The sequence below is a fragment of the Schistocerca piceifrons genome, chromosome 4 (assembly GCF_021461385.2).
Source record: "Schistocerca piceifrons isolate TAMUIC-IGC-003096 chromosome 4, iqSchPice1.1, whole genome shotgun sequence".
In the NCBI taxonomy this organism is placed as follows: Eukaryota; Metazoa; Arthropoda; class Insecta; order Orthoptera; family Acrididae; genus Schistocerca; species Schistocerca piceifrons.
Genome location: NC_060141.1, coordinates 771,087,550 through 771,103,896, shown reverse-complemented (window position 1 = coordinate 771,103,896; position 16,347 = coordinate 771,087,550). Strand labels below are relative to the sequence as shown.

At 36.8% G+C, this 16,347-nt stretch overlaps 1 protein-coding gene across 3 annotated transcripts in view; it reads right to left on the bottom strand.

Moving 5' to 3' along the window:
• The window catches only part of LOC124794710 (ADP-ribosylation factor GTPase-activating protein 1), a 77,024-nt gene that overhangs the window by 44,559 nt on the left and 16,118 nt on the right, over positions 1-16,347 (bottom strand). For all 3 annotated transcript variants that reach the window (XM_047258291.1, XM_047258289.1, XM_047258290.1), the window contains exons 3-5: positions 11,786-11,899; positions 7,232-7,431; positions 553-667 (exon numbers count right to left, since the gene is read on the bottom strand). In XM_047258291.1, the coding sequence (XP_047114247.1) occupies positions 553-667; positions 7,232-7,431; positions 11,786-11,899 (429 nt within the window). The remainder of the gene's footprint in view (positions 1-552; positions 668-7,231; positions 7,432-11,785; positions 11,900-16,347) is intronic.

The following is a 16,347-nucleotide window of genomic DNA, read 5'->3' as shown; positions in this document are numbered from 1 at the left end:
GGGGAAAAAAAGAAATTACTTGGATACAAAAAAAGAAGAAATCTAATTCTAAAATGAAATTTTCAACCTGTTTATAATCAGCTGCTCTATATCCCCAATATTCAATGAATAGCTGTTTACATCAATATAATTATCAATTAAAGATCTTAAATACTACATGCACAAATCTCTGATGACAAAGATTACATTACTCTAAGATGTGTGAGATACTGAATCATCATACCATTTCAAATGCTGTATGTACCTCTAAAAACCATATCACTGCAGAGGAAGAATCTGAAGTAAATTTTAACACAGAATGCAAAAATTCTAATAGCCTGAATGAAACAGAAAATGTGCAGTTGCAATGTTTCCGCACTATTTTCTAATTATATTTAGAATTGTTCCAAGCGGAGGTTTCAGATGGAAATTCTCTACAGTCTTCTAACAATTCTTTTATTTATTTTAATACTGGGCATTATACTAATAAATAACCACTTCTGGAAAATTGGTCAAAGCATTTGAAGATGAAAACCATATGGACAAACAAGTGAAAATAAAAAATCAACTTACACTTGCAAGAGAGGAAACTGCAGTATCAAAGAATTCTTGAGAGCTACTACGAGGAGGTGTCTCCATAGTGTATCCAAATCCCGAGTACCGCCCACCTTGGTTTGGAGGTACGCCACTGAAAATTTAAGTTAACATATAGAATTATGAATGCTACGTAACTTATATGATGCTCGAAAGGTCTGGGTGATATGCACATAATGGAAAGAGTAAAGGTAACCACTCAAATGTGTAGTTGAGATATTGAGCAGTTGACAGGCATGTAAACCACCTCCCTCACCCCCACTCCCACCCCCACAGACACAAACACCAGCCTTCTTACTTGGACACCATTCTTAATACTACACACCTTTTTACTGTCCACTACTACAGTCCAGAATCAAGAGCTGTACGTAAGTCTGTCACATGACAATCAGTTTGGCTTTAGGAAAGGCACCAGAAATAAAATAATAATTGGATCCTTTTACCGACCTCCCATTTCAGATGATACACTCACTGAAAGGTTCAAAAAAACTCGAGTTTGATTTCAAACATGTACCCGACTCATACGATAGTAGTTGGTGGTGACTTTAATTTACCCTCAATATGTTGGCAAAAAATACATGTTTAATTCTGGAGGTACGCATAAAATATCATCCGAAATTGTGCTAAATGCATTCTCTGAAAATTATTTCGAGCAGTTAGTTCATGAGCCCATGCGAATAGTAAACGATTGTGAAAACACACTTGGCCTTTTTGCAACAAACAATCCTGAGTTAATAACTAGCATCAAAGGTAATATAGGGATTAGTGAACACATGGTTGTCGTAGCGAGATTGAATATTGTAATCCCCAAACCCTCGAAAAATAAGCAAAAAGTATACCTATTCAAAAAAGCAGATAAAAATTCACTTGACACCTTCCTGACAGACAATCTCCACTCGTTCCAAATTAACAATATAAGTGTAGGCCAGATTTGGCTTAAATTCAAAGAAATAGTATCGGCAGCAATTGAGAGATTTATACCAAATAAACTAACAAACAACAGAGCTGATCCTCCTTGGTACACGGAACGTGTTAGAACACTGATGCGGAAACAACAAAACAAACATGCAAAATTTAAACAGAAGCAAAATCCCCAAGACTGGAAATCTTTTACAGAAGCTCAAAATTTAGTGCTGAGTTCAATGCGAGATGCCTGTAACAGTTTCCACATCGAAACTTTGTCTTGAAACCTGTCAGAAAAAATTCAAAGAGATTCTGGTCGCATGTGAAGTATGTTAATGGCAAGAAACAATCAATGCCTTCCCTGCGCGATAACAATGGAGATACTATCGAAGACAGTGCTGCCAAAGCAGAGTTACTAAACACAACCTTCCAAAATACCTTCACAAAAGAAGACGAAGTAAATACTCCAGACTTCAAATCGAGAACAGCTGCCAACATGAGTAACATGGAAGTAAATATCCTCGGAATAGTGAAGCAACTCAAATCAATAAAAGCAAGTCTTCTGGTCCAGAATGTACACCAACTAGGTTGCTTTCCGAGTATGCTGGTGCATTAGCTCCATACTTAATCATATACAACCGTTCACTCGACGAAAGGTCCATACCCAAAGACTAGAAAGTTGGACAGGTCACACCAATATTCGAGAAAGGTAGTAGGAGTAATGCACTAAATTACAGGCACATTTTGTTAATGTCGATATGCAGCAGGATTTTAGAACAAATATTGTGTTCGAAAATTATGAATTACCTCGAAGGAAACGGTCTATTGACACACAGTCAACATGGGTTGAGAAAACACTGTTCCTGTGAAACACAACTAGCTCTTTATTAACATGAAGTGCTGAGTGCTATTGACAAGGGATTTCAGATTGATTCCGTATTCCTGGATTTCCAGAAGGCTTTTGACACTGTACCACACAAGCGGCTAATAGTGAAATTGCCTGCTTATGGAATATCGTCTCACTTATGTGAGTGAATTTGCGATTTCCTGTCAGAGAGGTCACAGTTCGTAGTAATTGATGGAAAGTCATCAAGTAAAACAGAAGTGATTTCTGGCGTTCCCCAAGGTTACTGTTATAGGCCCTTTGCTGTTTCTTATCTGTATAAACGATTTGGGAGATAATCTGAGCAGCTGTGTTTGGTTGTTTTGCAGATGACACTGTCGTTTATCAACTAATAAAGTCATCAGAAGATCAAAACAAACTGCAGAATGATTTAGAAAAAATATCTGAATGGTGTGAAAAGTGGTAGTTGACCCTAAATAATGAAAAGCGTGAGGTCATCCACATGAGTGCTAAAAGGAACTCAAACTTCGGTGACACGATAAATCAATCTAATCTAAAAGGTGTAAATTCAACTAAATACCTAGGTATTACTATTACAAACAGCTTAAATTGGAAGGAACATACAGAAAATGTTGTGGGGAAGGCTAACCAAAGCTGTGTTTTATTGGCAGGACACTTAGAAAATGTAACAGACCTAAGGAGACTGCCTACACTACGCTTGTCCGTCCTCTTTTAGAATACTGCTGCGCGGTGTGGGATCCTTACCAGATAGGACAGATTGAGTGCCATAGAAAAAGTTCAAAGAAAGGCAGCATGTTTTGTATTTATCATAAAATATGGGATAGAGTGTCACAGAAATGATACAGGATTTGGGCTGGAGAATCATTAAAAGAAAGGCGTTTTTCATTGCGACAGAATCTTCTCATGAAATTCCGATCACCAACTTTCTCCTCCGAATGTGAAAATATTTTGTTGACACCAACCTACATAGGGAGGAAACAATCACTACGATAAAGTAAGGAAAATCAGAGCTTGTACAGAAAGATATAGGTGTTCATTCTTTCCGCGCACTATATGAGATTGGAATAATAAAGAAATGTGAAGGTGGTTCAATGAACCCTCTGCCAGGCACTTAGATGTGATTTGCAGAGTATCCATGTATATGTAGACGTAAATGTAGATGGACAGTTCTGACGCTGCAACTGATAATGGAAGCAAGACTGAGGAAAAAATTTAGACTCGTTCATAGGGTTTGTAGACCTGGAAAGAGCATTTGACAATGTGCAATGGTGCAAAATATTCTAAATCTGGATAAAAGTAGGGGTAAGCTACAGGGAAAGGTGGATAACACACAATTTGTAGAAGAACCAAAATGGAACAATAAGACTGGAAAGGCCAAGAACGAAGTGTTGAATCTATACATCAAAAATGCAATGAGGGAAATAAAAAAGGGTTCAAGAGTGGGATTAAAATTCAGGGTGAAAGAATACCAATAAAAAGATTTGTTGATGGCACTACTATCATCGGTGAAAGAGAAAGTGAAGAAAAATTACAGGACCTGTTGAATGGAATGAACAGTCTGCCGAGTGCAGAATACAGATTGAGAGTAAATTGAAGGAACACCCAAGTAATGAGAAGCAGCAAAAATGAGAACAGCGAGGAACTTAACGTTACAACTTGGGGATTACAAAGTAGACTGTTAAGGAATTCTGCTATCTAGGTAGCAGAATAACCTAAGACAGATTGAGTGTGGGGAACATCAAAAGCAGACTAGCACTGACAAAAAGGGCATTCCTGAGCAAGAGAAGTCTACTAGCATCAAACACAGGTCTTAATTTGAGGAAGAAACTTCCAAGAATGTATGTTTGAAGCACAGCATCGTATGATAGTGAGACATGGACTGTGGGGAAAACCAGAACAGAGGAGGGTCTAAGCATTTGAGATGTGGTGCTAAATAAAAACATTGGAAATTAAGTGGACTGATAATGTAAGGAATGAGGAGGTTCTCTGCAGAATCAGGGAGGGAAGGAACATATGGAAAACACCGACAAGAAGAAGGGACAGGATGAAAGGACATTTGTTATGGCGTCAGCGGAATAACTTCATGGTGCTACAAGGATCTGTAGGGGATGGAAACTGTAGAGGAAGACAGAAACAGGAATATATCCAGCAAATAATTGAGGACACTGGTACTCTGAAATGAACAGGTTGGCACAGGAGGGGAATTCATGGTAGGCCGCATCAAACCAGTCAGGAGACTGATGACTAAAGATGAAGAAGAGAAACAAGAAAGTAAGTGTTAGCAACTACACACTCTAAATGAACTACATGGTAAACCAAATTCTAGCTGTTACAGGCCACAACACAATAATCAGATATAAATAACCGAGTAGGTAGTGTGTGCTGTGATCATTCATTCTCCCCAAGAGTTTTTTCGGAGTCATGTTAGCCCCTTACATGACTGATTTATAGGAAATTCCTCATTTTGATAGCTATGAAGATTCCTAAGATTTTCTTTAAATTTTCAAAGTATGTCAAAATAAATTATGGAACACTTCTATTAATTGATATCCATTGCTTTAAAAAAATAAAAAGCACATTTTCAATTATTTGTTACTACTGAACCTTCCAATGCTTCAAATTGTTAAAAATGGCACAGGAATTGGATATAAATCCTAATTCCCCCCCCCCCCTCCCTCTCTCTCTCCCCCTCCCTCTCCCCCCTCCCCTCCACCTCCCACCTCCTCCCTCCTCCTCTGTCCATCTTCTTCCTTCCCCCCTCTCTGTATCTGTTTCCTCCCCTTTTCTTCCCATCTCCTCTTTCCTCAGTCTCTGATCTTGAGTCCATTTACTGTTACTGCCAATGAATCCTGGATAGGAAATTGTAGTCACTTAAAATGAATGGATAAATTGGCTTGGATCATTGGTATGTGGGGTATGAGAGACCTCTCCTGCTGCTGGATCTTTGAGGATAGCAGCTTCATAGACAGTATTTTGCTTAGTTTTAATACGCAAACGTGTAGGATTACAAATTTTTGGAAGACTCATGTTATGTGCACTGTTCTAATAAGTCATAAGCCATAAATACAAATTTCCTGTTTTTATATATGCATTTTCTACGGGATAAACAATTTGTCTAATGGTTTAAATGCCCCGCTATTGCAGTTGCACATTTTCACAATGCAGCATTTTCTGTCTCACAGTCTGTTTTACCCAAGAATCTGTATATTCTTGTTCAAAAAATATTTAGCCTTTGTCCATCCGAGTACTTACTGGAGTAACATGTACAAATTTCAAGTAAATAGGTCAAGAACTTTTCAGGACATTTTCTTACAATATTTTCTCTTTCCATCCATCTGGACATTTATTACGGCATTGTGTAAATATTGGAAAAATCAACCAAAACCTTTAGATTTTTACGAACAGCATTAAACCATGTCTTGTCTTTATATAGTAGTCTGGAAGGTATTAATTATTTAGCGTTCCCCTTTTTTTTTTTTTTTTTTTTACAGCATGGTATTTCCTTAAAGTGGTACAGGCAATGGAACATGACAATTTCACAGTAACAATTAGTTTCTTTTTTATACAAACATTTCCATCAGTTCCTCTTGCACACTCTCGGCACTGTTTGGCAGGACTGTATTTTCTACATCATCAGCAGAATAATTGCTGAAAAATGCTGCTCTCCTAATGACTGACAATATTGTAGCATATGGCAGGGACAACTTGAGGAAGGAGAAAATAAATTGCTTTTCACTTTATTTCATCACATACAAATCCAAAATGTCGCTTCACACAGACTAAATGATATTTTTCAACCTTTCTTCTATTTCATCATACTGGATACACAGACTTCTCTCAGTCTGCTTAATTTCATTTCCCATTATACAAACATAATCAACAACTACCTAAGAATTCTTAACATTTTACTTCTCATATTTAATGTTTTCCATATTGATGTACTCAGCTAACAAAAGCGCCCCATCATTCTTGTCCTCCCCTTTTATTCCAAACACATTTCACTTTCGGCACACAACCATTTCTCTTCTGTTGCATACGTTATTTCAGGGACAAGTTTGAATGTCTCTAATGTCAGCTTCACTGTAGTGTATGTCTCTCCACTTTTCTCTTTTATAAATGTCAGTGAGTTAAGACAACGAGTAAAAATTTCCAACTGTCTAGTAATATCCTTTGTTCAACAGTAGTTTTATGAGAGTAATTACCATCTGTGAAAATGCTGGTGAGTTCTCTGATATATACTTTTTTGTAAGTATTATTATGACCACATAAAAACATCTGGATTTACAAAATATATACATCATTATACTGTAAAGGCAATGAACATTTTAAAAATTTGACACTTTTAGCAACATTGTTTCCCATGATAGCATGTAGGTTTTTGAAGCATATTTGGTACAAACTACTGAGACAAGGGGTAAGGACAACAGAAATTGGTGCAAAGAACATGTACACTTGATATGTGGAACTAGAATAAAGGACAAGTGAATTAAATTAGAAATGCTGTAAGATATGAATGTATATTCCTAAACTATAGATAATACTCTGTATATAAATTTGTAAAACTTAGTAGAGAAAATAAAGAAAATAGAGTTTGTAAGCATTTAGAGTTATAATATCCACAAAGTACAGTAATAATGATGACAGAATTCTAAAAATTTCACAATCAACAGTTTCGTATGTCGAAGCTTGGGAGAAGAGGATAAAAATAGATCTATGTTAGTTTACATGTACAAATGCATATGCATTAATTAGTGCATGTGTGTGTGTATGCATGTACACAGAAACTGGACATTATGAATGCAATATGAAAAAAATATATCATTTTGGCAGATTCAAAGCAGTTTTTGAAACTAAGTGCATATATAATAAACAACTGTAAAATTTACTCACTCTGGCCTTTGTGCATTTTCATTCTGAATACGAGAAAAAAATGCTTCCTTTTGGTCATACACTGATGCAGCTGTCATGTTTTGGTAACTACCACCACAGTCTCCAGACTCATACGAATTACTATATTTTGTTGGTGATGCTTGCTTCTGAGCAGAAGATGTATTTGGGTCCCACGACTTTCCTTGTGCAAGAGTTGCAATCTGCCAAAACATTGAAACAAAATGTTTTATCACAAAAGGCCATGGACAATAAGTCTTGATAGCTCACAACAAGTAAAGCATGTAGGGAAAAAAGTAATTAACATTCCCCTTTTCATCTGCAAAAAACACAGACCACTTATAGTCAACTGTTGACATGAACAGTAAGAATTCGTGTCATACAATAATGTATGTATCTTCCATAACAAGACTAGATGGGAATGTTGGATACGAAGTTGGAAAAAAATTGTGCAGCCTGCATTAGGGATATACTCAGTTACTTACCCAACACATTCTCTTGGGAAAGTGTTAAGTGTTTCCTAGGCTGATCCAAGCAATGGGCGAGGTTCACAACTAAATGTCAATTTTGTTATAACAAATTTTCAATGTACATGAGAATATCATGTACAATAAAACTACTGCTTATTTCAGTAATTGTACTTAATTGGCCTGTTGTTCATTTATTTATTAAGTAGTAGCTCACAAGTTGTTGACCCAATTAACTCCTTTTTGCTTGAATTATTGGTGGGTTGCCATTTCACCAATGTCGCGATGAGCTCTTTTGTTGCAAAGGCCTTGGATGCAGACCATGGAGCACTGCTGTACAAATTACTGTGCTATGAAATCAAAACAAATTAATACAATTGGTTCCACTTCTCACTTACGTGGTATGATATACAACAGAATTTGAGAAGGTCCCATAACTAGAATTGTATTGTTATCCAACCCAATGCTTTTTCAGTATTCCAAGATTTTTGCTATCTTGATTGGTCACCTTTGGTGTGCTAATGTAGAAAGTGTCTCAAATCAGCTAAGCAAAAAATCCATGTATTTTTCATGTTTACTTACATATATAAGCCAATTTCAGATTTTCTTTTGTGAGTGATTGTGTGTGCTGGATAGGTCCTATAAGAAATTCTACTGACTAATTTTTAACTGTTTGCATCATTTCTTCATTATCTGTCAATTATTGTGTCAATTCTCATACACACTATGATCTATATTACGTATTCCTGAATGTTTGGGAGAATTGCTCAAAATTTATAGTATATCTTCAGTGTTAATAGCATTTCAGGTCCTTAGACAATTTGGAAGCAGTATCTTTGATCAGTCTTTTCCTCCCTAATTAAGTGTATCTTTACATGATTAAAAAGTATATTTCTGAGACTTTTCAGAGGCTTGTAAGCATTACACGTAACATCTTGTAGTAAGCTGTGAATTAACAGTTGTGTATCCTGCAAACATTGGAAGCGATCTCTTTTCAAAAAATTATTTTGCTTATCACAGTGTGGCTATGAATGTGATTAATGCAATGATTTCACTATTTTCTGCTCACTGACCTGTTTCTTCTAAGTCATTGTTTAAAATTTTTATGATCATAAGATGAACTTAGCTCTTATGAAATGAACTGTGCTGCAATGCAATATTGTGTTTTGCATATATTGTTGCAGCCATATATAATCCAACTGTAGTGATATTTTTAACATTTGTCATACATAACCACTGTTTTTGAAATTGCTACACGTCTATTAGTGAGCATTATCTCAACGAAAATTCAAGGCAGTTATATTCAATAAATCCATCAATTTTATCTGAGGTTTTCTCCTGTTATTCACACAAATATCATTCTTGGGTCTTGTAGCTTCAAATCTTAAAAGGAATTCTGAAATTAAAACAGAAACACTGCACAAATAAAAATACAGTCTCATTGTGGATGTGCCCTTGGGAATGGGATTTGATAGTTGCTGTTCATAAGCAGCTGGAAAATTCTCCAACTGTAGCTCCTGGAAGCAGCTTTGAATGGTTGTATTTGGCAGATCCTGTGGATATCGTCTCCTCACCTGGAAGTACAGTACCTATCAGCCCTTGACTGTGCGTGGTATGTCGAGGGGCACTGTACAAAGACGCAGGCACCATGGAAAACTAAGGGTATCACATCCATCAACCTAAACAACACGTCTGAGGTGCTGTCTTAAATTGAAACTGAGCCAGTGAGACACTTCACCTGTTGAGAAGCTTACTATGTCCCATGTCATTGGGAAGAAAGCGCAAAATGGTGATGGTTGTCATCTTCAGTTGAAAGACTGATCAGTTGAAAGACTGATATGATGTAGCTCTCCTCCCTAGTCTACACTATGCAATTCTCTTAATCTCTACAATCTACTGCATCAATTTTGAACCTAGGTTCTGTAATCATCCTTTGCTCTCTCCACAATTTTAGCCTCCACACTTACTTCCATAACCAAACCGATGATTACTTAATGCTTCAGGGTGAGTCCTATCCACCAATCCCTTCTTATAGTCGAGTTTATCACAAATTTATGTTTTCCCGAATTAGTGTCAGTACCTCTTGATCACTTAATCTATCCATCTAGTCTTCATCATTCTCTTGTTGTACCAGATTTCAAAAGCTTCTATTTTGCTTATCATCCATGTTTCACTTCTGTACAAGGCTACACTTCACACAAATATGTTCAGGAAATGCTTCCTATCATATTAATTTATATCCAATGTTAAAAAATTTCCATTCTTCAGAACTGGTTTTCTTATTACTACCAGCCTGCATTTTTTATACTCCCTACTACAGCCACTGTTGCTTATTTTGCATCCCAAGTAACAAAACTAAGCTACTGCTATTACTGTGTCACTTCCTAATCTAATTACAACAGTGTTGTTCTACATGTACATGATTACTCTGCAATTAAGTGCCTGGCACAGGATTCATCAAAACACCTTCAAGCTATTTCTCTACCTTTCAACTCTAAAACAGCGCACGAGAAAAACAAATTCTTACATCTTTCTGTGCAAGCTCCGATTTTCCTTATTTTATTATGATGATCATTCCTCCGTACATATGTGAACACCGATGAAATATTTCCACTCACTGAGGAGAAAGTTGGTGATAGAAATTTGATGAGAAGATCCTGTCTCAATGAAAAACCTTTGTTTTAATGATTGCCACTCCAATTCATGTATTAGACCCATGGCACTCTCTCCCCTACTTTGCAATAATACAAAATGAGCTGCCCTTCTTTGGACTGTGATGCCATTCATCAATCCTACCTGATGTGTATCCCACACTGTACAACAATACTCCAGAAGGGGGAAGACAAGCATAGTGTAAGCAGTCTCTTTAGTAGACCATTAGAATTTTCTAAGTGTTCTGCCAATAAATCACAGTCTTTAGTTTGCTATCCCCACAACATTTTCTATGTGATCATTCCAATTCAACTACAATCTGTCACCCTTGTTTTACATTTGTTTAGGTTCATTGTATAGCCTTTTTTCAAGAAACTATCCATTCTGTTCAACTATTATTTCGAGTCCTATGACCTCTATGATAGAATTACAGTGTCATCAGCAAACCTCAATGTTTTAACTTCTTCTTCCTTAACTGTAATTCCCATCCCAAATTTCTTTTTAGTTTCCTTCACAGCCTTCTTGGTGTACACACTGAATAACATTGGACACAGGCTACAATCCCGTCTCTCTCACTCCCGTCTCAACTACTGCTTTCCATTCATGTCTTTCGACTCTCATAACTGCAGTTTAGTATCTGAACAAGTTCTAGATAACCTTTCTTTTCTGTACTTTATCCCCACCACCTTCAGAATTTCAGTCAACATTGTCAAAAGCCTTCTATAAATCTACAAATATCATAAATTTAAGTTTGCCTGTCTTCAATCTAAGATAGGTTGAATGTTCTGACATTTCTTCAGAACCCAACCAGGTCTTCCATGAGGTCAGTCTCTACCAGTTTTTCCATTATTTTCTCAACAATTCATGTCAATTATCTTGCAACCATGAATAGTTAAACTGGTGGTTTTGCAATATTCACACTTGTCAGCACATGCCTTCTTTGGAATTGCAATATAACAGTCTCCTTAACATCTGAAGGTATTTTTCCCATCTCATATCATTTGCATACCAGGTGAAATACAGTTTTGTCTGTTTGTTCTCCTGAGGCATTCAATAATAATGGGGGGGGGGGGGGGGGGGGGGGGTGATAGAATTCTAGGGTTGATTGTGGATTCAACCCTGAACCTTTGGATTTGCTGTCTGACAACCAATTAACCACAAATCCGCACTTTTTTGTAGCAGTAATTGTGCCATAGAGGTAATACAGTTCCATGTTTGCTGTTGAGTACACATTGCATTCTAACACACTGCGTTAAGTTTAAATAGCTCCTAGTTACCACTATTTCCTTACCTTTCGTACACATACTTTCATGTAAATCACCATCTGCATCATCATTCCAGATGAAGAAATTTCAGTTAATGGAAAGATTAACAAACATGGAAGACAAAGATGCACTCAGCTTAGAAACACTGCACAACAATGTGACACATGACTTACTTTGTCTCTGTAAAGAGCAGCTGCCTTCGTATTGTACCGTCTTTGGATTGACATGCTGTCATCCCAGTCTGGTTGTGATTCAAAAAATTCTCTTGCTCTTCGATTGCCGCCAACCTAAACAAATATGATACATGAGAATCTTGTTCTGAAAACATAAGGAAATGCAGCTAATCTTTCTGGGCAACATTAAACTTCATTATTGAGAACATACACAGTAGCTGAACTGTCAGAATACGTAACTGCCATTTGAAAAAAATCTGAGTTTGATTCCAAGTACTGTCAAAGCTTTTTTTTGGGGGGGGGGGGGGGCAGGAAAACTAGAACTGGGTGCTCTTGACCTTGTAAGACTGCATGAGGAGGTGATGACTCCAAAATCATTAAGTTATAAACAGCTGGGAAAATGGTTGTCTCATCACATTCAGAGATACCATTGTCTAAGGATGACCTGGTGATCAGTCAGCAACATGACGTGTGCAGGTCTGACCACAGAATTCATTTAGTTCTTGTTAAGAGCATTCATCTAGGCTGCATTTTTCCTTTGTTTTCGCATCATTGGTAAAATAGCAATAATCCAACATTTTACTCAACAAGCCTTTCTTATTGGTACTGTAAAATGACTAAATGGGCTGCCCTGCAACCCCTCCCCTCCCCCCCCCCCACCCCCCACTTTCTTCCTTCTAGAAGAGGAAAAAATTATATTACAGAATTTTGCTGTGCAAACCAAGTTATTCTATAAAAAGACATCTCATCTCTGTAGCCAATCTCAACTGTTTTGTAACTTCTTATAAGCCAGTTTTGCCTCCATCACTTCACATCGGCCATTGAGTGCTACTAGGGAGAGTGAGGCAGCAAACCAGAAAGGAGTACAAACAAACAAAATTTTAATTATTGGACATAAAAACCAGCATCTGCTTTCAGGGTTTCAAAATTCCCAAATATGCAGCAAGTCGTCATACAATATACAGGGTGAATATAAAGCCTTTCACAGATTACAAAAACTTATTTCTACGGCACTACACTAGATGCACCTGTGTGGTTTGCTGTAAATGGTAGATGGTAGATTAATTCATGAACTAACTCTCTCTCTCTCTCTCTCTCTCTCTCTCTCTCTCTCTCTCTCTCTCTCTCTCTCTCTCTCTCTCTCCCTCTCCCTCTCCCTCCCCCCCCCCCTCCCCCCGCCCCCTCCCTCCCCTGGTATGCTGCTGTCCCAATGGCATCTATGCAGAAGATAATGCATTGTTTTTTGTGGTTTCAATGAGAGATTGGCAATGTTGGTGGCAAGGCAAGAAGCGATAGACCTGGAATGAACAATGATATGAAGTGGTTATGGAAGAGATGTTGGCGAAGTCATGTAGAGACACTGAGTATCACCTAGATGCTCCAAGGGCAACAGATGGAGCACAAGTGGAAGTTATCAATTAAAAAAAAACTATGAATTAACATACCATTTGCAACAAACTACATTGCTATATCCAGCCCAGTTCCGTAGAAAAAAATTTTTGTAATTGGGAAAAGACTATGCTCCCCTTGTACATTGACCAGACACACCAATGATAGTCTTAGATTTGATGAAAATGTCCAATGTATTGCCTGAGATCATTGCACCCAATCAATACAATAAGTGATCTTACAGCATTTCTGTTTGGAATGACATTTATACTTGCCTGTTTCTTTATTTTAATATCTCCATTAGAAACTGGCACAAAGTATTATGTCAGATAAGTAAAGATAATTCATCCTTGTGTCATCCAGAGAATCGTCATCATTGACATTTTTTGCCACACATTTATATTCTAATGTTGGGTAAATATCACTTCCAAGCCTGAAACTAAGTGATCAAAAGAGGGCTACTTTTTCATTCATCCAGTCCAATTTTTATCCTATTATATTTCAAGCATGCATTTGTCAAATCATTTCATTTCATACTATAACACCTCTTGGTTTGATCTAACTTATTTTCTAAAACACTCTTCTCACTTTGCAAATATCTACAGTAATACTAGTTTCATCTTACACTGACAATATGTTTATTAAAGAAACACAGCTGTAGGTGTTAAAGGCAATGTCAATTGCTCATTTTACTATAACCTATAGTGCTTCCAATTCCATCTTTTTCTTCTTCCTGAGACTTATCAGCTTATGCAGGTCGTTTACAAAACCTCCTCAAATCTCCTCTTGTCTTCTAAAATTTATCGTCTAGAACTTCCTCCCAATTCTTTCCTCTTCAAAGCACATCATCCTTCACCTCGTCTCACCACATTTTTCGTTGTCTTCCAATTGGTCTTCTCCCCAAGCTCTTAACATGACCAAACCATTTCGGTTTATTTCTCTCATGAGTTTCTTTTAGTGGATTGATCAGCATCACGTTTTGTATTGTTTCATTTTCACTCTGTCCTTAACCAGGTTCCCTTGTAGAAAGCACACTTACCACTTAAATTCTATTCAGAGCTTTCTTTCCCAGGTCCAACATTCTGAGACACAGGTCAAAATTATTAGATAATACTATTTGTATGCCATGATATATCCTTTGGCAGGTATTTTCCAGTTACTAATTATTTCAAATACACAATTTTGAGCAGTTTTCTATCCTCTTCGAAATTTCTTCCTTGGTCTTTTCTTTCCTCATCAACTTACTTCCTAGATACCTGACAGCATCTACTCCACCCATTATAACATACATTCTCGATTTTTTCATTTTCCCTGCCAATTTTCATTACCGCACTTTTTGTTAAGCTTTTTCTCATGCCTGCTTTTCCAGTTATCCTCTATCAGGTATTTAGTTATTCCAATTTTTGTTCATTGTCTTCCCACATCATCAAATCATCTGCACATGCTATGATTTTTGTATCTAATCATTGCTGAACTTTCCTTATGATGTTGCCCTACCAATACCGAAGAGCACTGCTGAGAGCACACTTCCTTGTCAAACTCCTCTGCCTGTTCTAAACCATTCCGACTTTTTGTCATTTATTATGACCCAATTCAGGAATTTGTTATATATGTTTCCAATTCTGAGTTGCATACCTTTTGACAGTTCCAATCTATTAGAAACTTGCCATCTCTCTTCCCTTCTAACATTGTCTTAAGCCTTTTTTTGAATCTATGAATGAAAGTACAATGTCTTTCGCAAATTCCCATTTCTTTTCTACAACCCATCTAGCTGTATATATGTGACCTATAGTTGACCTTCCACATCAAAGACCTTGTTGTTGGCTCCTAATTGTGGTTGTATCTTGTTCTTGATTTTCTGTAAAATTATCTTTTCATAAGTCCTCATGCTCGGTACAGTCAGTCAGAAACCCTTTTACTCAGAAATTGGTATAGACATATCAAAGTTGAAGTTTATGCCACATATTAAGGTCTATCGACCCTTAGTGATGTAAATACTGAAGCTTCTAAGTCAAAGCAAACAAAAGATAGGGACATTTACATCACATATTTTGATACTTGCAAACTCAAGGTCATCAAACCTCTAGGGTACTTCCTGTTGACCAAGAATCATGAAAGCCAAGGTTTCACAATACAGCTACAGGAAAAAAAAAATGCAAATAGTGTTAACTTTTATTTATATCACACAAAAATTATTTCTTTTGTCATTTGTTATCTGACTTCAAACATAAAATTAAAGCATTATTTAAACTCTTTGAATTTCCAGGAGCAATACCTTGCCTGTATCAATATCAATAACAAGCAAAAATTATCTAGATTCTTGATTCCCACACTGGATGAACTGTCAATAAATATAATTACGTTTGTACAGAACCCTGACAGTGGGAGTTCTACTTGCCCATTATTCTATAAAGCCATTCTTTGCCATTTTTCATTTCTAAAACCGCTTTCTCTTCAAATACTGATATACAGTGTTCCTATGCCACACCTTTTAATCACACTTAAGCATAAATGTCACTATACAGATGCATTCTGCATGGCTAAAGAATTCTGGTAAGCCTTTGATGGTCCTGGGTCATTCAAGTGGCCTAAGAGTTCCCACTCGGCCATCTCCAATTTTGATAAAATTTTTACAGGATGTACATATAGACCTTACATGAAGCACTGCCACATTACAGCTTCATAAGTAGTGCGGTGGAGCCACTAGCCATCTTTTTGTAAAGGTTTGTTTTTTGACATTGTAACTGAAATTAACAAATTATCAACTTTGTTGTACCATTGTTCAGGGTCTAAGAGACCTGTTGTGCTGAAACTGTGATACAATTCAACTTTTTGGGTACAATAACTTAGTTGTAGTACTTATGGTCAAACTATGGTAAATTCATCATAGTGTGCTATCAAAGTGGCTCATAAATCTTGTTGTATCAAATTTTGACTATACTTTATTGCCTTGTATCTACTGAAAGAATAACTTTCTGAAGCTGATACTTTAGTTATCTGCAACCTGTCAGCATGCAAAGCTCTGCAAGTGGCATCCAGATTGCTCAAATAATAACTTAGTTATCTGCACTCACCTCATCTGATCAGAAAAAGTTGTTTTTATTTGGAGACAGACCAGTTCAGTGTCAACAACAATGGAGTTTGATAACATGCTTCAACAATCAGTCTGAAGA